Source organism: Aquarana catesbeiana, linkage group LG05, assembly GCF_042186555.1.
Source record: "Aquarana catesbeiana isolate 2022-GZ linkage group LG05, ASM4218655v1, whole genome shotgun sequence".
In the NCBI taxonomy this organism is placed as follows: domain Eukaryota; kingdom Metazoa; phylum Chordata; class Amphibia; order Anura; family Ranidae; genus Aquarana; species Aquarana catesbeiana.
The window spans coordinates 606,072,732-606,097,133 of NC_133328.1; the positions used below are offsets into that span (position 1 = coordinate 606,072,732).

The 24,402-nt window shown below is 43.6% G+C and overlaps 1 protein-coding gene across 1 annotated transcript in view; it reads left to right on the plus strand.

The window, feature by feature from the left end:
- MRPL13 (mitochondrial ribosomal protein L13) overlaps positions 1-24,402 on the plus strand; it is a 119,735-nt gene that overhangs the window by 22,091 nt on the left and 73,242 nt on the right. The window contains exons 3-4 of the mRNA XM_073632904.1: positions 8,448-8,541; positions 10,803-10,863. Coding sequence (XP_073489005.1) covers positions 8,448-8,541; positions 10,803-10,863 — 155 coding nt within the window. The remainder of the gene's footprint in view (positions 1-8,447; positions 8,542-10,802; positions 10,864-24,402) is intronic.

The window sequence follows — 24,402 nt, forward strand, 5'->3', positions numbered from 1 at the left end:
GCATCAATCTTAGAAAGTAAAGGGGAAATCTCCTCCAAAATGGGAACCAAGACAGCAATAAATCCTGGCATGAGTTTTGAAAGAGAGCCTGTCATAGGAGAAATATGGAAGCCACCATAGCTGACCTCCTTCACTTGCCAGGCTGTCTGCTGTCTATGCTTTAAGAAGCTGACCAAGAACAACCAGGCAAATCAAGAAAGTTGGAATAAGGTCATAAATTTTGTTCTCCGTACTTGGTCTGGGTCAGTGATTCTAAGCTTGTAGGCAGATCATGGCAACCAGGCAATAGGCATCTAGTTAGGTTATCAGAAATGGTAGCCCTTGTGTTCCTTATGACCGGTCACTTTGACGTTTTCTGTAAACAGAGTGTATACAAGGAATTGACATTCCCAGTAGAAAAGTCAGCAACCATACTTACTGATTTACATCTTTGTGTAGTAGTTATTTGTGCTTTTGATTTTGAATGGCACTCCAGTGCACTGCCACACACCATAGGGTCCACTTTTCTAGACATTTTGATATTCAGCCCATTCGTTTTAATGGGTTGCCTTAACGCAACTGCGTTTAACACACAACATAACACACTTTTTAATGCACTGCCAAAAGCAAAATGGCCCTTAGTTTTATTTTCTATTGAAAAATTTACAGCAAGGGTCACACTTCAGACTTGTGTCCCCCCTTCCATCATTGTATATATGACAGATTACTAAAAGACCAGCATTAATCATCACTACATCGCTTGTTGAAATCGCTTCCGATGACAACGGCGATAAGAGGATACAACATGCAGTTATTTTAAAAATCTCCAAGCTAATGTCGGCTTTAATTTGTGGTCGTCTATATGAGGTGATGACTAACCGCAAGGCCTGGGCGGTAAGGTACTTGTTAGAGTGTCCTATAAACAACTGACATTTTTGCTGCTGATGGATTGCGCAGGTGAATCATTGACGTTCAATTCTGTGTTGTGATTCCATGTAGAAGTGTGGAAAGGCTCACACTATGTATGTGTTTGATGCTTCGAGTCTCGCAGTTTGAAGGATTGGTAGAAAGAGTTTGGACTTGTATTCCAAAAGCCTGGCTCACCTTTTGCAGTGTAGCTGTCAATGCTGAATATTTGAGTGGCAGCTGCTGAAACTTATGAAGTGCGGTGCTTGAGGTGTAGCGTGACTCCGTATTCCTGGGGTCAGGGTCACCACCGCACATCTCTTTCTGAGTTGCCCTTACTGTACACCTTCTGCAACTCTGCAATTATTTGTTCAAGGTTGAATGAATCCTACAAGGTCGAGTCATTGGGGTTTATTTAAACTGTATATATAATGGTATTTGTATGAGGGAAAAATCTAATTAAAATGACATATCTTTCATCCACCAACTATATCATAATAATGTTCTTCTACCTTTACAAACCTTGTTGAAGGAATATCACTTGTCTAAACACTTTGTTCCAGTACCTGCAACTCTGACATGCCTTGTAGATGCAATCTCATACTGCCCCTTTAATGTGTAATTCTTTATGCATCCATGGTGGCCTCTGCAAACCTGTCCAAAAAGGATTGACAGGTTATCTTTACTCTGCCCTAATGATAACATCCTGTTCTATGATTCAACTGTGTTGTGGCAAGGGATGGAGACAAAATCTAGAACACCATGGGGTTGATGTACTAAAACTGGAGAGTTTAAAATGTGGTGCAACTTCCAGGTTTGTGTTTTTTTTTTTTTGTACTTGGGTTTTTTTTTTGGTTTTTTTTGTCAAAGCTTAACTGAACAAGCTGAAGTTAGAAGCTGATTGGCTACCATGCACAACTGCACCAGGTTTTGTACTCCAGTTTTTTTTAAATCAACCCCATCTGAACCTGCAGCCTCTGCTGTTTCTGGCATTATCACTTCTTGCTGAGCCACCTGAGATGCTGGATAGCTTTCTGGACAATTCCTTGGATAGTCTTGCCTTGAACTTTGTTTCTGGTGAACCTTGGCCTCCCATTAAAGCGGCGTTCCACCCAAAAATTGAACTTTTGCTTTTCGGATTCCTCCCCCCCCCCCCCCCCCCCCCCCGGTGTCACATTTGGCACCTTTCAGGGGGGAGGGGGGAGCATATACCTGTATAATCCAGGTATTTGCTCCCACTTCCGGGCATAGATCACCGCAGGCTCCATGGTAATCTACGCCATGTCCAGCAACTCCCCAAACACACCCCCCCCCCCCCCCCGCTGTCTTCTGGGAGACACACAGGTCCCAGAAGACAGCAAGGACCAGTAAGGACACGCAGCGCGACTCGCGCTGTGTGCTCTCCAGTCAATATCTCACTCTTCTCACTCCTACTGCCATCCGTATCTTCGCTACCACTTGTTACTGACCTTTGGCTTGTTCCTTGACTATGCTTTCCACTTAATCCCAACCTGCAACCATTTGTTACTGACCTTTTGGCTTGTTTACTGACTATGCTTCTGCTTGATTCCTACCTGTTAAATCTGCTACTGGGCCCCAGCTTACTTACCTTCAGGGGAGCTGTTCCTGAGGACCACGACCTGGTACTAACAGGTACTAACATGTAGCAAAACCCATCCTCACCATCAGGAGTTTTGGCAAATGCCAGTTAGTCCTCAGGAGAGCCCCCGTTATCTGCAAGGGTGACCTGCTTGTATACCTATCCTGCTAGTTGATGGGAGCCTCTCTACTGCCATAGCTACTGGTGTTTGAGCATGACTGCCAAAATTACCATTGCACACGTTCCTGGAAAAGGCTCTTGGATATTGGGTGCTGCAGCGACTACCAGCTTGAAATTGGATCATACATGACCTAGTGTAGATATTTGCCAACACACCACGGATCTTCAGTCTAAACTTTTTTTTTTTCCAAGTCATGCAGGACCCCTTTGTCAACCTGAAGAGCTGTGATGTGCTAGCAAATATCTACAATATGACCCCTGACCATGACACATTGATGATGAGCGGTGGACTGAGGCCTATAAGCTTTTCCTATAGTTTCTCTATTTCCTCCTCAACACAATTGTTTATAATTCCCTGGACCTATCATACCCCACTAAAATTGTATTCATGGAGGTGGGTAACATATCCTAACTGTCCTAGGTGTATGGGCATTACTGGTACTTTAATTCACAATATTTGGTGCCCTAATCTATTTTTCAGACAGTTAATGGTCTGTTTCTTATCCGTCTATCAGTGGATCATAGAACTGCACTTTTGCGCATCATTCCAGACGAGTTATTTCCTCTGACGCTCAAAGTGTCCCCCCCCCCCCCCCAGGGTATTCATATAACCCCACCCACTCCATGAGGCTCCAGTTTTTTGCTAGTGTTCTTAACCAATTCAATACCGGGCACTTTCACCCCCTTCCTGCCATTTTTCAGAGCTGTTACACTTCCAATGACAATTGTGCGGTCATGCAATACTGTATCCAAATTAATTTTTAATCATTTTCTTCACACAAATGGAGCTTGCTTTTGGTGGTATTTAATCACTGCTGTTTTTTTTAAAGTTTTTTAACAAAAAAGTAGTAATTTTTCTCTTTCACTGATGTGCACCGATGAGGCGGCACTGATGAGGAGGCACTAACATGCCACACTTATGGGCACTGATGGGTGGCACTGGTGGGCACAGATTGTTGTCGCTGACGGGCACTGATTGGTGGCACTGATCTGCACTGCTGGGGCTTTACTGTAATCTGTGTCCTGATTACCTGTCCTGGTGTCCCCTGCGAGGAGATGCCACTGATCAACTCCCCTCGCCACACACACTGTCAGTGTGAGGCGAGAAGAACCGATTACCGACACTTTCACATTTACATGGGACCGGCTGTGATTGGACACAGCCGATCGCATGGTTAAAGAGCTGCGTCTTTACAGAAATCGGGGTCCTAGGAACACCGTGCGTCCGCGATCGCCACGCTGCGCGCCTGTTCTGGTAATGGGGGTTCGTCCTATGAGATCGCCCCAGAACGAGAGCTGCACTTCTCCTCCATCATTTGACGGTGGGCGGGCGGCAAGTGGTTAAAGTGGTTGTAAACCTCAGACATGAAATATGAACAAAGCATATCCCTCTATAGTGTGTACTTGTCTCAATTAAGAGCACTAAGTGTCATTCCTCTGCTATCACTTCTTACAAGTTTTCCTGACACCAAGGAAAAAAAAGGTATGGGGAGGGATCTCCAGCTAGCCCCAGCTCTGTCCCTGTGTGAAGGGGGGGGTGTCCCTTCCCTCCAACCAGCTCTCCTCGCTGAGCTCTACAGAGTGTAACTTCAGCTCTCTGCCCCCTTTTTTCTGAAGTCTTAGACAAGCTTTAAAATTTAGCACTTTGAATGGACAAGACAAGACCACAGGTAAACAGGTACAACTTATGTAGCGAGATTTGTTTCATCTCTGTGGCCAGTCACTTCACTGGGTATATGTAAGGTTTTACAACCACTTTAAGAACTCCACTTGAAATAGAATTTTTTTGGTTTTCACCCATTTTCCTCTCTCAACTGACACTTTTATCACAATCTGACTGCCTGTTTCCTTATGGCTCACTAGCAGATTCCAGATCAGTTCCCTTGGAACCATACCCAGAGCCTGCAGTAGCTAGGCCTACCTGTGACGTTTGCTTTAGGCACTTGATCCTGCATTAGGTGTTCATTCTGGCACATGGAGCAACAAGTGAGTTCGGCGTAGAGTGCTACACAAGTCCAAGGCTGTGGCTTTGGGGGGTATGTCCACCACGACAAGTGAAGCCCTCATGTCCTTGTGACACCATGAAAAGCTCTTTAACTGAGGCACTGGTGGCAATAAAAAGCTGACACCGCTTTTCCCACTCTGTCTAAACCAAAAAGGTCTGGGCTTGAGTTTTCACATAAACCTTCCATTGCTCAACTTTTTTCTGAAGATGCTCCTTGCCTGGCTGTTCCTGGCTTCAATACTTCCTGAGTCACGGAGCAAGTGCACAGATAAGGAGAGTGCGGGAAAAATCCGAATCCTTATTTGCATTTTGTCTGTATGTTAAAGTGACAGTCGGGCAGACGGCACTTTTAAAAGAAGCCTTCAGCAGTAACAGCCTGCATGTTGTTCCCAGGACAGGTTCCCTTTTAAACCATTTCTATCTTCCCTGCAGCAGGTGATGTGTGTTCTCACACCTTGAACATAATAGGTATTTAGTAGGTGCTCTTCTTCCATAGATGTATATCTCTCGCCCTATGTGGTCTGTGTCTGGGAGTTGTGCAGGTACACTGGACTGCATTGGGTGGTGGGATCAGAATATTGGTCAATTTGTACAGCGGAGGGTTAAACTTGGAGTCCTCCCCCGTTACTGGTATGATAAGAATGGAGATCGCTATCAGGCAAATCTGTTCAGCTTGTCTCGGGGTAATACTCATCTACACATCGCCATTCATCATGTTTTATGCTTTCTAGTTCTTGTACTCCGCTCACCGCCAAAGGGACTTCAAGCTGAATTCTGGGATAAGCAAATATTGTCTAAATACACGAGCCTTGTGTATTCGTACTTTAATCAGGGGGGTCTGGTTATTAAAAAAAAAAAAAAAAATCCATATCTTCATTGCATGTGAATTGGGCTACGTTTGCACCAGTGCGAATAGCAGGAAATAGTCTGCTGATTCCTAAAGCTGTTTTTGCCAACCAAGAGCGGCTAGCTACGAGCCCATGCGCTTTAGACAGGCTGCCGGTGCCTGCAGCTACTTGTGGCATTTCCAGCAGCAATCGCCACAGGTAATGGCTGGTTGTGCGAACAGCCACGGTTAGCTGCAGCCACCGAGTCCCGTATACTTTAATGACAGGTAACACATACATGGCATTGGCGGCAGTCCCGTCCTGTTCCTCTGGCTTGAGATGCAGCTGGCGCACTCCAGGCATCACCTACCTCTCTTTTACCGATAGATACTTTCCCATCTCCATGAATGATTCAGACCACTATAGGCACTCGTGCCACTACACGTGCATAATGTTTATGGATACAACTGGACATGGATGCATTCTACACCTTCCTTCCCATCTCGTTTCATGGGGTTTGGTCAGATTCCGCCACCTCAGCCCCTGGGCTGGACGTTTTTCTTGGTGCCACCTGCCCGTTAGGCTGCCAGACTGACCCTCCTCCAACAATTGAGCTGATATACTCCATTCTTCTGCACCTGAGGAAGTGGAGACTAATCCACGAAACGCGTAGAGTTATAGGATGCTGTGCAATGTTTGGATTATTTTACCATCCGCCATATGCAATTTTTGCTATTTTGGTTTTATCATGTTATGTTTTAAATTCACTAAATTATATGACAACCATGGTTCAGCTCAATTCAATGTTTTTATCCTGACTTTGTTGGAACAATTTTACTAATATTATGTAATAAACTTATACAAGTTATACTGTGTTGTACATCCTATGTGTTTACTCTTTATAGTGATCGGCCTCATCTAGCCCCCCTGACCAACATTCTCTCTTTCATATACTTTGACAGGTTGTCAGCAGCCGCAGCTACTCATGGCTGTTCGCACACAAAGCACATCCAGTATCAATCACCGCGGGTAATCACTGGCTGTGTGAACCATGAATAGCTGAATAAGTGATTCACTGGTCGACCGCCCTGACCCTGACTACCCCCCTGGTGGAAGTTAGAGGACAATATCTATGACTGTGTTTTTATCCTTGGCTATCCTCCTATTGTTCACATTAATGGACATGTTTGTCCATTTCAGCGGTGCTCCTTTGGTGCGATTTTGGCATCAAAGTGGATGGTCCATATATTGTCCTATATGCATACTTCCTGAAGAAGCTATACGGCAAAACATGTAGAATAACATGCATAAAGAACCCCAAAAAACACCATTAATGTCAGAGGATGTATACATATACAGCGGGTAAAATTAGTACTGGACACGCCACCATTTTTCTAGATAAGTATTTTTCTAAAGGTGCTATAGACATGAAATTTTCACCACATGCCGGTAACAACCCATGCAGTCCATACATACAAAACTAATACGTTCAGAAATAAAGTTGTGTAATAAAATAGAATGACACAGGAAAAAGTATTGAACACGCTAACTGAAAATGATTTAATACTTGGTACAAAATCCTTTGTCGGTAATGACAGCTTCTAGACGCCTCCTGTATAGAGAAACTAATCACATGCATTGTTCAGGTGTGATTATTGGCCCATTCTTCCACACAAACAGTCTTCATATCTTGAAGGTTCTGTGGGCTTCTTTTATGATTTTTAGTTATTTTAGTTCTTTCCATAGATTTTCTATTAGATTCAAGTCAGGTGATTGGCTGGGCCATTCTAGCAGATTTATTTTCTTTCTTTGAAACCAATTGAGAGTTTCCTTGGCTTTGTGTTTGGGATCACTGTCTTCCTGAAATGTCCTCCCTCATTTCATCTTCATCATCCTGGTAGATGGCAGCAGATTTTTATCAAGAATGTCCTGGTACATTTTTCCATTCATCCTTCCTTCAGTGATATGAAGTTTGCCAGTACTGTATGCTAGTTTATGGTGAAATTATGTTCTTTCCACTTCCAGATTATGGCCCCAACAGTGCTCACTAGAACATTTAGAAGTTTAGAGATCCTTCTGTAACCAATGCCATCAGTATGTTTTTGCAGCAGTAAGGTTATGAAGGTCTTGATAGAGCTCTTTGCTTTTACCCATCATGAGATGTTTCTTGTGTGACATCTTGGTAATGAGACACCTTTTTATAGGCCATCGGTCGAGACTGAACCAGCTTAGATATTAATTTGCACTGACAAGGGGCAGGATTGCTTTCTAATTACTGATAGATTTCAGCTGGTGTCTTGGCTTTCCATGCCTTTTTTTTTTTTTTTTTGCACCTCCCTTTCTTCATGTATTCAGTACTTTTTTCCCTGTTATTTCATTTTATTACACTTAATTTCTGAACTCATTTGTTTTGACTTCTTTGTACAGTATGTATGGATTGCATGGATTGTTACAGACGTGGTGAACATTTCATGTCAATCGCACCTTCAGAGATATATTTACCTAGAAAAATGGTGACGTGTTCAACACTTATTTTACCCGCTGTATATGTCTGTAATTCATCATGAATTTGAATTTGTAATAAACAACATACATTTTAACAGTTATGTCTGGATAATTGATGTAGCACCTTGAAAATCCCTATCCTGTTCACAGTCTATGTATGCAAAAAAAAAAAAAAACTGCATATGTACCCTGCTCAAGACTGAGGAGGAAGAGGACCCTGAGAGTTATGTGATTGGTCAGAAGATGTCTGGAAAAGGTGACTGTTAAAAAATAGGAGCACTAAACAGTGCCAGGGGGTCTCGAGAGAAAGGAGGGGAGCAAAGCATCCAGATTTTGGATTTTTTTTTTTTTTTTTTTTTTTAAAAGGCAAAACTTTCTGAAAAAAAAAAATTCTTCTCATTGGCCTTCTATTGTAACAGATTTTGTGTTTTTTTTTTTTTTACAGGTGACTGCGGAGACCACGTGGTAGTGAAGAACACCCGGCACATTGCCTTCTCCGGGAATAAGTGGGAACAGAAAGTTTACTCCTCACACACGGGGTACGTGTCACCTCTTCACTCATCATGCTATTCCAAGACCACCTACAGCGATCTATTAAAGTTTCGGTTGTGTAATTATGGGATAGGATGTAGTAATTAACCACTTGCTTACTGGGCACCTCAACCCCCTTCCTGCCCAGACCAATTTTCAGCTTTCAGCGTTGGCACTCTTTGAATGACAATTGCGCGGTCATCCATCACTGTACCCAAATGAAATTTTTATCATTTTTTTCCCACAAATAGAGCTTTCTTTTGGTGGTATTTGATCACCTCTGGGTTTTTTTTTTTTTTGTTTTGTTAAAAAGACCAAATTTAAAAAACACAAAAAACAAAACTGTTTTATATTTTGTTAATAAATTTTTGCAAACAGGTAATTTTTCTCCTTCATTGATATACGCTGATGAGGCTGCACTGATAAGGCAGCACTGGTGGGCACTAATAGGCGGTACTGATTGGTGGCATGAGAGGTGGCACTGATGGGCGGCACTGAAGGGCATTGATAGGTAGCACTGAAGGGCACTAATAGGTGGCACTGATAGGTGGCAGTGATGGGCACTGATCGGCATTGGTAGGTGACACTGATGGGCAGCACTAGTAGGTGGCACTGGTGGGCATTGATAGGTGGCACTTGTGGGCACTGATTGCTTGCACTTACGCACTGTGGGCACTGATTCGTGGCACTGTGGGCACTGATTCGTGGCACTGGCAGGCAGTACTGGTGGGCACATATGAGGCAGCTTCGCCTCTTCCTCTTCGGGACCGATGTCCAGTCAAACAGAAGCCGGTTATCTGCTTTTTTTCTCCTCACGCTGTCAGCGTGAGAAAAAAACAAAAAACGATTACTGATCTTCTGTTTACATCACCTGATCAGCTGTCATTGGCTGACAGCTGATCATGTGGTAAGGGGCCGGGAACGGCCCCTTATTCGGATCTGTGATCACCCAAGTCTCATTGACTCGGGTGATCACAGCACACACCCTTCATAGGGGCGTGGCGAGCCTGCAAAAGGGGAGGCAGTCTATTGACGGCCTCTCGGCAAAGTAGATCCGCGCTGTAGCCGTCATTCGGCTATAGTGGGGATCTGAAGCAGTTAAAGGGTTTATAGTGGGGATCTGAAGCAGTTAAAGGGTACCTGTCACGCAGGGCCAGAAATTTTGGTTGGCTGTCCACCACAGTGCCAATCATTGCACAGCAGTAACGCCTGTCAGTACTTCTCAGTACCTAATCATCAGTGCTGCCCATCAGTGCCACCTGTCAGTGCCAATCAGAGCCCATCAGTGCTGCTTATCAGTGCCAACTCATCAGTGCCGCCTTATCAGTGCCTGCCAGTGAAGGGGAAAACTAAATTTTATGAAAGAAACAAAAAAAAAAATCTTTTTTTTTTTTTCCAAAAATTTTGGTCTTTTTTAGTTTAACAAAAAATAAAAACCGCAGAGGTGATCAAATACCACCAAAAGAAAGCTCTATTTGTGGGAAGAAAATGATAAAAATTTAGTTTGGGTACAGTGTTGTATGACCACACAATTGTCATTCAAAGTGTGACAGCGCTGAAATCTGAAAATTGTCCTGGGCAGGAAGGGGCGAAAGTGCCCGGTATTGAAGTGGTTAAAAATTATGATTTTAAATCAAGCCTTTTTACTAGTGATTTAAATCGACCCGATTTTTAAATCAAATCCATCCTGCTGCTGACTTTTAATATTCGGACACTTGCCTGTCCAGGAATCCAGCGGTATCCTCACCCGAGCCGCTTTTTCAATTGGCTATCGGGTGCTGCCGCCACCATCTTGACTAAGGGAAATCTTGCGGCTTCACAGCTGGTTCCCTACTGCGCACTGCGTTTTGTGAATGGGCCGGTTGCAGGAGGAGGAGGGGGGGGCACGCAAACTGAGCCAGAAGTGGGAATGGGTACCTGTCAAAACCAGGTACCCCCCCCCCCCCCCAAAAGGTGCCAAATGTGGCAGGGGAGGAGGCAGACCAGCAGAGCTTCCCCTTGTGGGTAGAGCTCCACTTTAAGCAGATAACTTTTTCAACAGGCAAGGAAAAGAGATCAGGGGACAACTGTAGTTTTTTTCGAGAGACTACTCGTGCTTTATCATACATATCGTATTTTAGTTTTCCGAAACATATTATAAAACATGCAATTGCAAAAATATACAGCCATAAAGAAAGTATGTTATTTATGTAAATGTGATCTATTCCTGCCTAGAAATGGAATGCTTTCAGGGGACACATTTATAACATTCTTTTTTTTTTTTATCCAGTTATCCTGGAGGTTTCAAACAAGTCACTGCAGCTAGACTTCATCGGAAGGACCCGACCGCTGTGAGTATAAACTGGACGTTAAATTGATTACACATTGCATTGATCACAAACTAAATGAAAACACTGTGCTGGAGGACAGGCACTTGTTTGTATCATTTTAGTAAGTCAGTCAGTTAAACTTGCCACAAAATATCTGACGTATGTGAAGAAATGAAGGCCAGTTCCAGTACAACCTTGGATTGTGGGCATAATTAGTTCCAGAAACATGCTTGTGATCCAAAGCACTTGTATATCAAAGCAAATTTCCCCATAAGGAATAATGGAAATTCAAATGATTTGTTCCACAACCATTGATTCATAGGGCCTTCAGTTTATAGTCCATATACAAAGATTATAGCAATAGGTTGTGTAACCATAAAATGTCCATCCACAAATGGAAGCCTCCACAAGGGGATTAGAAACAAAATCCAACAGGAGACAGGAGCTACAGAGTATAAAAGAGAAGAGAGGCGACTCTAAGTGCAGCAATATGTTGTACCTTCATTAAGGGTCCTTTCACACTGGGGCGGGGGCGTTGTCGGCGGTAAATCGCCGCTATTGTAAGTGGCGCTTTACCGTCAGAACGCAGCCGCTAGCGGGGCGGTTTTACCCCCCTGCTAGCGGCCGAGAAAGTGTTAAAACCACCGCAAAGCGCCTCTGCAGAGGCGCTTTGCCAGCGGTATAGCCGCGCCGTCCCATTGATTTCAATGGGTAGGAGCGGTGAAGGAGCGGAGTCTATACCGCTCCGAAGATGCTGCTAGCAGGACTTTTTCCCGTCCTGCCAGCGCACCACTCCAGTGTGAAAGCCCCGAGGAATTAAAGCAGCGGCACTTTCGGTTGGTTTGCAGGCGCTATTATTAGCGCAATAGCGCCTGCAAACCGCCCCAGTGTGCAAGGACCCTAAATGTAACTATGTTGCTACACTTAGAGGCGCCTCTCTTTTATACTCAGTTGCAACATGACGCTACTTGTATATCAAGACATACAAAATGTATTTAAAAATTTAGCTTTGTCTTGCAAAACTCTCTCAAACCAAGGTTTTACTGTATTCCAGAATGGATGCCAAATGGCTCCAACTTTATTATATTCATATAATATAATCCTATAATCTGTTTTAGTACTCTAGTAGGAAACATTATACCCTCACACTCCCTTTAGACATATTGGACTCTTTGTCATTGCTGAGATGCTTACAATGACATTTCCAGTGCAACAAACAATAAAGGGTGACTGTACTTTAAAAATCCATGACGTTAAAGTAAAACTAAACACACACTGTTCAATTTACATTGTCCCTTCTATTTCTGTATAGGGATGCTGGCGCTGTAATTATTTTAATTTAAAAAAAAAAGATTAATGACCAGGCCATTTTTTGCGATACGGCGCTGCATTACTTTAACTGACAATTGCACGGTCATGCGACGTACCCAAATAAAACTGATGTCCTTTTTTTCCCCACAAATAGAGCTTTATTTTGGTGGTATTTGATCACCTCTGCGGTTTTTATTTTTTGCACTATAAACAAAAAAAGACCGACTATTTTGGGGGGAAAAAAACAATATTTTTTATTTTCTGCTATAAAACATATCCAATCAAAAAAAATTAAAGAAATTGAATTTCTTCTTTAATTTAGGCCAATATGTATTCTGCTACATATTTTTGGTAAAAAAAAAGAAAAAAAAAAAATCCCAATACGCGTATATTGATTGAATTGTGCAAAAATGATAGCGTCTGCAAACTATGGGATATTTCTATGGAATTTTTTTATTTTGCTTGTAATGGCAGCGATCATGGACTTGGTGGGATTGCGGCAGACACATCGAAAGCGAAGTGACACCTTTTGATGGAAAGGAAAAACTGTGTGTATTGACTGCTGCCACTACAATTAGTGGTATTATACCAATAAACAGTCATTTAAAAAAGAGACACTTGACACTTTTTTGGAGACCAGTGACGCCAATACAGTGAATAATGCTAAATAATATGCACTGGAACTGTACTATGACACTGGCAGGGAGGAGGTTAACATCAGGGGTAATCAAAGGGTTAAATGCGTCCCTAGGGAGTGCTTTCTAACTGGGGGGGGTGCTTGTACTTTAAGAAGTCAGAGATCCGTGTTCCTGCTTAGCAGAAACACAAGATCTCAGGCTTCTCCTTTCACAGAACGGCGATCTGCCTTGTTTACATAGGCAGACCACCGTTCTGTCTGCCTCTGGAGCGATCGGCGGGTCCCGGCAGACATCGGGTCCGCCGGACCTGCTGATTGGCTCCCGCTGTGTCCAATCAGAGGGGCAGCTGGTTGCCGGCGGCGCACGTCCCAGACCAGGAAGAGTGAAATCACGTACAGGTACGTGATTTCGCGCAGAGAGGCCACCCTGCTGCAGTAAATGTACATGGGGCAGTCCAGAAGCGGTTAAAGAGGAACTGCAGTCTGCTCACATAATTTGTAATAAAAACAGCTTTGCCATTCTGAAGCTTCCCTCTAACCACTTTGCATAATTTTTTTACGTACACTGTGATTCTGTACTTGCCAAATATGCTGCAGAAATCTCCCTCCACTAAGTCTGGTTGCAACCATTTTAACTGTGGGCAGCTGAAGCTGCTGCCTGTTCATGTCCTGGATTTACACAGAGGCACACCTCCAGCTCTGCAGCTCTCATTGGCCCTCTTATGACTCATCCACCCTCCCTTCCTGGCAAACTCTCACAAGCGTTAGAGAGCGAGCTGTACATGATGTTATAAGCCTCGGCTAATGACCAGACAAGAAACTGGAATTTTGTGCTGTTTAAGGTATTTACTGGCAGAAAAAAATGTTTTACTATCCAAAGTTAAAACAACAAGGGCAGAAGATTTAACAGATGTAAAATGGAAAAAATGACTGAAGTCCCGCTTTAACCACTGCCCGCCCTATAGCGGATTGACGTCCGGGAAGTGGTTCCGTTATCCTGACTAGACGTCATATGACGTCCAGCAGGATAACATGCCGCCGCGCACCCGTGGGGGCGCACATCGCGGCGACACACACCGCTACACCGATCTTGGTAAAGAGCCTCCGACGGAGGCCCTTTACCACGTGATCAGCCGTGTCCAATCACGGCTGATCACGCTGTCAATGGGAAGAGGCGTTGATCGGCTTTTACTCACTCGCGTCTGACAGACGCGAATAGAGGAGAGCCGATCGGCGGTTCTCCTGACAGGGGGGGTCTGTGCTGATTGTTTATCAGCGCAGCCCCCCTCAGATCACCACACTGGACCACCAGGGAAGGGGCAACATGTGGATGGCCAGGTATGTACCCCATGGCCATCCACATGTGCCCAATCTGTGCCAATCAGTGCCCACAAATGGGCACTGTTTGGCACCATTATGTTCCAGATCTTCCCAGCAATGCCCCCAATATATTTTATCAGTGCCACCTGTCATTGCCTATTGGTGCCACCTGTCAGTGCCCACCTATCAGTGCCCATCAGTGCCACCCATATGTACCAATCAGTGCCACCTACGAGGGCCCATCAGTGCCGCCTATGAGTGCCCATCAGTGGTGCCCATCAGTGCCGCCTATCAGTGCCCATCATCAGTGCCACCTCATTGGTGCCACTTCATCGGTGCCCATCAGTGCCGCTGTATCAGTGCCCATCATTGAAGGAGAAAACTTACTTATTTACAAAAAATTTTAACAGAAACAAAGAAAAACTTGTTTTTTTTTTTTAATTTTCGGTCTTTTTTTATTTGTTGCACAAAAAATAAAAACCGCAGAGGTGATCAAATACCACCAAAAGAAAGCTCTATTTGTGGGAACAAAATGATAAAAAAATTTGTTTGGGTACAGTGTAGCATGACCGCGCAATTGTCATTCAAATTGCGACAGCGCTGAAAGCTGAAAATTGGCCTGGGCGGGAAGGTGTCTAAGTGCCTGGTATTGAAGTGGTTAAGTGCCTTTTTCTTATCGATTATACAGCTGTCACATGACCCAGCTCTCTCCCAGCCTGTCTGCAGGGAAACATAAGGAGGAGGAGCTTCTAGTCCTCTGCTGCTGGTCACGTGTTCAAAAAAATACTGCCTTTGGAATACAGAGTAAAAATAAATAATTATCACTAAACTGTTTTAAATTCTCATACAAATATATATTTGATTTTAAATCTTTATTATTTTCTGGAAATAACCTGGTATGGGTGAATTTCTGCAAGTCACAGGATGTGTCACTCCCCTCCAGCCTGTGTCTCATGCCCTGTACACACAGTCGGACATTGATCGGATATTCCGACAACAAAATCTATGGATTTTTTCCGACGGATGTTGGCTCAATCTTGTCTTGCATACACGCGGTCACACCAAGTTGTCGGAAAATCAGATCGTTCTAAACGCGGTGACGTAAAACACGTATGTCGGGACTAAAAACGGAGCAGTAACCAATAGCTTTTGTCTCTTAATTTATTATGAGCATGCGTGGCACTTTGTGCGTCGGATTTGTGTACACACGATCGTAATTTCTGACAACGGATTTTGTTGTCGGAAAATTTTATAGCAAGCTCTCAAACTTTGTGTGACAGAAATTCCTATGGAAAATGTGTGATGGAGCCTACACACGGTCGGAATTTCCGACAACAAGGTCCTATCACACATTTTCCATTGGAAAATCCTATCGTGTGTACAGGGCATTAGAATAAGAGGTAGATGAAGCCACCATCTAAAAGGAAATAGTAGGTATTCTGGATGACCACCCTTCTTTATAGGTACACCAACAGGGCCCTCATATATCTGGAGGCACCATGAAACAAGAAGCAGGTTGTGCATTCTTTTTTTTTTTTTTTTTTTAACAGTGAATTTTTATTTTATTAAACATATAAGACAGTACATACATTTTCGTCATTATATTAGGATCTAACAGCAGTCGATAGGCTACATTTTGCAATCATACATATAGAAGGGTTCTTCCATTCCACTCCAACTTGTGGCGACGGACGAAACATATACAGTACATGCAATGTGACATCTTACTGGAATGATATAGTATGGGTAAAGAAGTCTCTAGGGACATATCAGACGTTACTTCACGGTGTAAAATATCCAATCTAACCTACCCCCTCCCAAACGAGGAGGGGAGAGGGGGGGAGGGCGGACACATGGGGCCACCCCATCTCAGAGGTGGCCACAGGCATCCACCCAACTTGACCACACCTTATTGAATTTTTGAGGACAGTTCCTGCTCTCATAGGTCAGGCGATACAGCGGCAGGACATTGTTTACCGCTGCCTCCCATGCCTCCGCGGTGGGTGCCCCTCTTTTCTTCCAATTAAGGAGTATTTCTCTCCTCGCATAAAATAAAGAGAAAGTTAGGCACTGTTTGGTATGGCGGTCTCCCTCTATCTCACCTAAGTAGCTGAGCAAAAAAATTAGAGGATCCATTGGTATCTCTGTACCACTCACCACCTCCAGTTTGTTTGCTACCGCATTCCAAAACGAACCTAGTTTGGGACAGGACCAGACCATATGAAAGAAGGAGCCCACCTCTGCCCCACATCTAGTGCATTCGGAAGTCTTTTCGGGGTACATTTTTGCTAGGCGTTGGGGCGTGTAGTAAGCTCTGTGGATAAATTTTAGCTGAATAAATCTATCCTTGGCAGCAATCATGGACGGGATAAACGTAGTCAGACACTCCTCCCACTCCTCCTCCCCCAGCGAAGAGATATCCATCTGCCACCTGGCCCTAGTTCTATCAGTTTTAATGTCATGAGCAACTGTTAAATGTAAATAGAGGGAGGATAGGGGTTTCTCCAGGATCCCAGAGATTAAGAGGCGCTCGATTGAATCTGGTTCGAGCGTCACCTGAGAGGGAAATTGGGCCCTGAGGGCGTGCCTTAGCTGCCAGTATTTGAAGAGGAAGGAGTTTGGTAGGTTATGGGTTTGTTGTAATTCTCTAAAAGATTGTACTACTCCCCTTGACATTACCTGTTTTAATTTAGTGATACCTCGACTGGCCCATGCTGCCGGGTCTGGCAAACTAAGGAGGTGTGGGAGCATCGGATTTGCCCACAACGGAGTGTGTGGGGAGACCGTTAGTGGTTGTAACAACGCTGCTCTAGAGGCTTTCCACACTTGGATTGTGGTCTTCATGGGGCCCGTGACCGTAGGAGAGGTTGTGCATTCTTAAAATGTCTGCCTTTATTATGTGTGTTACAGCTTATATATGGTTCAACATACCAATAGAGAGGGGGGAGTAGTTAGTAAATGATGTATTGGTATAAAATATATGGTTATACAAGTCAGTGACCCTTTAAGATACATTATCATGAGTTAACAGGGGTCAGCAGGCCATCTGGTTATGAGTCATAAGTCATGCATCCTGTCCCATGGCCTACAGAACAGAGAACAGGACAAACCAACCCACAATGATATAGAGTACAGTGCTTGTGCAAGCATCTTTCTAAGCATTCTTTTATGGTTGGAGATTTAAAGAGGAAGTTAAACCTGATGGGTCTACTTCCTCTTTGTTTCCCTGCAAAGGTAAATCATAATGGGCTACTATGCATCGCATAGTAGCCCATTATGTGTCACTTACCTGACACAGGAGCCTGCGATGTTACTGCTGTCCCTCTTCCACGAAGCATCCATCTTCCTTCGGTATCGCTGCTCCGGCGCTGTGACTGGCCGGAGCAGCAATGACGTCACTCCAGCGCATGCGCTCGGGAGCCGTCAGTGATGGCATGATCGCCTTCAGTGCACCTGCGCCGTTGGCTATGGCGCGCATGCGCCGTAGACATCAGTGCCCGTTTTTAGGAGAATATCTCCTTAATCGTGTAGGTTAAGGAGATATTTCTTGCACCTACAGGTAAGCCTTAATCTAGGCTTACCTGTAGGTTAAAGTGGTCTGTAAGGGTTTACAACCACTTTAAGCTATCTTGTATACTGAAATGGCAGAGCATATCAAAGCAAATCAGTCATAATGGTTTGGGCATATTACTACACCATCAATCTACATCTAATATCACCCCCGTTTTGTTTAGCTGGTTGGTGGGCATAGAGGTGGGAGGGAGGGAGTGGGCTGTCATTTACCACTATGTATACACCCACATGTGTGACTCTATAGTCACATGGGCTGCTCAAATGTAATCAGGAGGAAATGCTCAGCATAGAAACACACTGAAAACTGAGCATGTGCAGAGTGGCCAACACTGCTCTGCAAAATCCCTAGCTGAATTGGGGACATGGACAGAAGGAAGAGATGGAGAACAGCAGGATCAACCAGGTTTTTTTTGCTGAATACAGAAATTAATCTCGTAGTGACTGAGTGAGTATGAACAGCATGTAATACACCATTTATTGATAGGTTTTTTTTTTTATAATGTTGGTTTAGTGACATTTTAAGTAACTATGCAAATAACTACATTTGCCTTTATTTCCCTTTGCTATAAAAATTGTCCTCACAGGCCCAGGCCTCTGTAAATATTGCTTTGTTTACATGCAGCATGTCTGCAGACGACACCCATCCCTCACATGTCTGCCAACCAGGACAGAGAAAACAGAAACCACCAGGATTGCTTACAGATTTTTTTTTTTTGCTCTAAAGAAGAATTCCAGGTATGGACATTTTATACATAGTTACTATAGCCCACCTTGGACCAATGTAGCTATGTATATACCGTACCTAGCCAATCCTGGAAACAAACGGCTGTCCGGTTGCATTCTGAACACAGGAGATCACTAGCTCAGCAACCGCACCATTCAGAGATTGCTTCACATTTACAAAAGCATTCTCTGATTGGACGAGGTGGGGCAGTGACATCGTGCTCACCTCCTCATCCAGTCATTCTATGACCATTCTGTGCCTACGCCAGTGATTTCCAGCCTTCAGGTATATTGATCAGGTACAGTATATACATGTACTTCCAAGCTAGACCTATGTATAAAATATCCATAACCTGGAATTCTTCCTTGTCCACTTCAGCTCCCGGAAGATTTACCCCCCTTAATGACAGGCCATTTTTTGGGATACGGCACTGCGTTATTTTAATTGACAATTGCATGGTCACGCGACGCTGTACCCAAATAAAAACATTATAAAAAAAAAACCCGACAATTTTGAAAAAAACAAAAAAAAACAATATTGTTTACTTTCTGCTATAAAACATCCAACAAAATAACTAAAAAATTATAATTTCTTCATCCATTTGGGCCAATAAATATTCTGCTACATGTTTTTGGTAAAAAAAAAAATTCCAATAAGCATATATTATTTGGTTTGCGCAAACGTTATAGAGTCTACAAACTATGGGATATATTTTTTATCTTTTTTTACTAGTAATGGCGGCAATAATATCACTGACATATCTTAGAACGAAACCCAATGAATTTATCGGCTGAGAACTAGGAGTTCGTTGGGGTTGAACGTAGAACTTAAATTGTCGCTTTAGTTGTGCTTCAAAGCGTCTTCAAAGCTCGCTAGAAGTCTATGGCAAAGCTCGCTAGAAGTCTATGGCAAAGCTCGCTAGAAGTCTATGGCAAAGCTCGCTAGAAGTCTATGGCAAAGCTCGCTTGAAGTCTATGGCAAAGCTCGCTTGAAGTCTATGGCAAAGCTCGCTTGAAGTCTATGGCAAAGCTCGCTTGAAGTCTATGGCAAAGCTCGCTTGAAGCCTCAGGCAAAGTTCGCTTGAAGCGCCACCAAAGGCTCAATGAAGCGCCACCAAAGGCTCAATGAAGCGCCACCAAAGGCTCAATGAAGCGCCACCAAAGGCTCATTGAAGCGCCACCAAAGGCTCATTGAAGCGCCCCCAAAGCACCAGGCAAAAGCAAGGTGTAAACAGGACTGTAAGCTAACCATTTTATTTAGTGACTGGAGCTTTGACTGGTTCTCAGAGAGCTTTAACAAAGTGTGTCCGAAACCTTGTTTTGAAGCAAGTGTAAACTAGCCCTTTGAGTTTGGTGGATTACCCAGTTGCCCCAAAGTGTACAGTTTGGAGACCCTATTGAGGATGCCTAGAAGCTCTTTACTCCTATCGCCAGATATAAGCGTGTCTGACCCCCAGACTGAAAAGCTGAGGGTCCATTTTCTCTGGTGAGTAGGGAGGCGAGAGGGGAGTGTGGCATATTGCACAACATGCCTTTATGAAGCACTTCAGCACTTTTTGTATGGAAGTTGGAGCACCGAGCAATATTTTTGAAAAGACTTTGATCTTTTTTCACTAATTTGAATATAGCGTGAGTATTTTATTTTATTTGTGTTTCATGGCAATCGGAGACTGCGATATTGCGGCGGACATTTGGACACTGACACTTTTTGGGGACCAGTAACACCAATACAGTGATCAGTGCTAAAAATATGCACTGTCACTGTACTAATGACACTGACAGGGAAGGAGTTAACATCAGGGGCGATCAAAGGGTTAAATGCATGCCTATCCAGTGTTTTACTACAGTGTGGGAGGTGCTTTTACTAGGGGAAGGCATGGATGCATGTTCCTGCTTTGCAGAGACACAGGATCTATTCCTTCCTTCTGTCAGAATGGCGATCTGCCTTGTTTAGATAGGCAGATCGCTGTTCTGCGTCCCTGCAGCATGATCAGCGGTGGCGGCAAACCTCGAGTCCACGGTACCCGCTGATCGGCTCCCACTGTGTACAGCCGTGGCCATAAGTCTGCTGCTTCAGTGTTTTTAGCCATTGAAATCATCTTATTTGACTGCTGGCAGTAAAGACATTGAATCAATATCTGTTTAAGAGACTCTTCATGATTTTGTCAATCCGGTTTTGGGTGCTGAGGCCAGTGGTAGTTGCGTAAAAGTAGAAGATGATGCGAAATCTGTCAATCACCCAAGGGGGTAAAAGTCATCTTTATGAATCAAAGCATAGTCACAGCCAATGACCATTCCTGTACTTGAGAAGTAAGCTGTGACCATGTATTGGTTCATTTAAAGGAATTTTTAAAGTTCCTGCTGGGGAGAATTGTTTTGACATGGCAGATCTAGGGAAAGTAGGATAGATCAGGCCGCAGTTTCAGAATTGTCTTTTTAAAGGGATAAGCATCTAAGATCGACGGATACAATAAATATATCAATAAAGGCCTGTCGTCTACAATAGCTTGTTGGAGGATACATTGACTGAAGAGAGCTTGTAAATCTTTTACTGGTGACAGTTTAAAGGCATTAACATTTATTTTATATCTTAGCATCTGAAAGTCATTTTTTTTTTTTTTTACTCCCAAAAAAATTTTGAGTATGCCGTAACCCTCACGAGCGATGATCGAGATAGGACACGTGTGTTTTGTGCAGAGCCTCATTGATCAAAGTCTAGAAGCGCACTCTGTCGACCTGTCAGTCATGTTCCACATTGTAGAGGTTTTTTCCACACAGCCTCGTACCCCGGGCTACATCCACCAGTTCAATAAATCATTTAGGGATGGTAATATTTTTTTCTTCTGCAGCCAGAGGGAGAAGATGTTAAGATTTTAACAGTTAAGATTTCACCTGCTGCGGCTCACTGAAATAAATGCCTTTTTTATTGGGCTCTTCACACTCTGTACTAGAAGTCCAGTAGAGGCTTCTTTCTGAGAAGCTTCAAGCCCCAGCACATGATGGCAGACATTCCACTAGAGTTGGGGGAACTTCTTTTTTTTTTTTTTTTTTTTATCATTTTAAATGTGATTGAAAGCACTGATTGATTCATAGCTATTCCTCAAGAAGAAACCAAAACGAGCAAACAAACCCATCCCACCTTAGCCCCTTTAACAATCTAATGCAGGGATCTCCAAACTACGGCCCTCCAGTTGTTGCGAAACCTACACGTCCCATGAGACATTGTAAAACTCTGACATTCACAGACATGACTAGGCATGATGGGAATTGTAGTTCCTGAACAACTGGAGGGCCATAGTTTGGAGACCCTTGATCTAATGGATCAGAATGGGATGGATTTCGCTTTTGTGACATCCATGTTCATTCTAATTTTTGCTCTATCTCAGCCTTTCTCAACCGTTTCAACACAGTCAAACCCTTGAATTATCGTTCCCGTCTCAGGGAACCCCTACTAAAAATGACTATATCTACATCTCATGATACATTAGTGTGATGGTCAGTGGGAAGAATCTTCCTTACACTTGTGGTCACTGGGATATCTAAAAAGATCAATGGTTTCAGTGGGAACTTGAGAGAGGCTGAGAAGCTCATTGCTCAAGGAAACCCCTAGTTCCTTCGTTTAAAGTGGGGTTCCACCCAAAAAAAAAAACTACATGAAAAATCCTAAAAAAAAATACAAAAAAAATTTGGATTTTTTTTTTTTTTTTTTTTCTCACCTCTAAATGCCTGTTGCTAGGTGGTCCCTCGTAGTCTGTCTCTTCCAGTGCCTGGGCTGGTGACAGCAATTCCCCCTCGGCACAGGAAGGGCTCAGCTCTGCTCCCTCCCTCCTGTCAATCATCTGAGACCCATTACAGGTTCTAGGTGACTGAGCGGCCAATCACGGTGCTCGGCGCCGCTCGCGCATGCGCAGTGGGTGCCAGGCTGTGAAGCCACAGCCCAGCGCCCACAGTTGCAATGCCGGCGCCGCCGAACGGAGGGGGAGACGAGCGGGGCTTCGATCCCCCACATCGCTGGACCCTGGGACAGGTAAGTGTCCAATTAAAAGTCAGCACCCGCAGTATTTGTAGCTGCTGACTTTTAATTTTTTTTTTTTGACTGGAACTCCTCTTTAACATCTGTATTCATCAGCTTAGCATCGGTAAACAGGTTGCCGGATCAGAGCAAGACAAAGTTCATTTTCTGACATCCATGGCTGTCCAATTTTTGCTCCATCTTGTGATGCCGGAAATACAGACCCATGCTATTTTTGTGGGTATATGTGTGCTCACATACCGTTTGGGCCGGCAAAAATGGAACAGGATGCAAACTTTTTCTACTTGTTTTGTGGACCTAAACAAACTCCGATATGGGTGGATATAAATGGACACACACCTGCTGTTTATATCCACCCGCCAATAGGAATAGAATGGGGTTGATCTACTAAAACTGGAGAGTGCAAAATCTGGTGCAGCTCTACATAGAAACCAATCAACTTCCAGGTTTAAATGTAAAGTGGAACTTTAATTATAAAATGAAGTCCTGCTAGATCTTCATCCAATCTTCAGATTGGCTCCTTTTGCAGATATAAAAACATTAAAAATAAGTGACTATACTGTTTAAAATCCAGTAATACACTGTCTCATCCTGCTTTGCACATGCTCAGTTGCTCACTATTTTTTTGGCACTGCTGAAAATGTAGAGGCTGATCTGTTGACAGCCTAAAGATTTACAGTATGGCTGCTCAGGGGCTCTGGGCTTCAACAAATGGCAGCCTCGAGCAAGAAGAAACGGGAACACTGCTGGAGGCAATTTACAGCACACACTAATTTTGGTAGCATAATTTTTTAACATGGAATGTATGATCCTTGCCAAAGAACATTATTTTTTATCAAGTTGTTATGTGTAAAGTTCCACTTTAATTAAACAAGGTTGAAACCTGATTGGCTACCATGCCCAGCTACACCAGATTCTGAGTGCTCCAGTTTTAGTAAATCCCCCCCCCAATGTGTTCAGCCTGAACCTGTATAAAAAATGAGCAGATGGAACACTTCCTAAAAGGGGCTTAAACAACAAAAAGTTGTAGCTACAGGCTTCATAACATGCTGGGTCCTATGTCTTCTTTCATCTGCTAGGTACTGTGGAAGAGTCCAGTCTGCAGTGCCCAAATTTAAAAAGAATCACATAAACGTAAACATTTTTTAAAAAACGCAGTACATTGCGGAAATTGGTATTATATGTCACTACATAAATGTATGAGAACGGATCGGGGAATAACCCCTATACCAGAGGGAGGGATAAACCCCTTCCGTTCCCATTAAATAACCTCAAACTGATATAGCTCGGTATGGCTCTACATGTTTCGCAAATTTGAATGCTTCTTCTGGAGCTTGTTTGGGTTACCTGTAATGGGAAATAATAGAGAAGGACATACACCAAAAAACAAAAAAACAAACATACAGTAGCATATTAATATTATTTTTGCATAAAGACTTTTCAATAGTGCGTCTCAATCAGAACCACTGAGTACCGTGAGGAAGCGATCCCAAAGGCCCAACATTCAACACGCATATGGTGACCTGTGATAACATGCGGGGACGTGTCTGGTAAAGAGATTTATATCACCAGTAGACTCAAGGGGGGTAGTGAGCTAGAGAATCCCAACTGTCCAAAAAAGGGGGGTAATAATAACCAATGTACATCTGTGGTAAAACCGGAACATTCATATGTAGAAGAGAGCATAAGGCACAACTAGATGGGGGGTGGGGGTCAGGAAGGGAAAGAAAGAGAGAGAGGCAAGGAAAGGGGGGGAGTGGGTGGAGGGAAGGGGGGAAGGGAGAGAGAAAGGAGAAACCACAAAGGGGGGGAATAGACAGAGGAACTGGGATATAGCAAGTAATGTACCAGCCAGAGTAAATGGATCCGTCTTCAGATCAGGTAGAGGTTATGGATAATTGAAAAGCCATGCATTCAGAGACAAAGCCTCCAATGACCAAGGTGCATAAGGGAATCCAGAGAC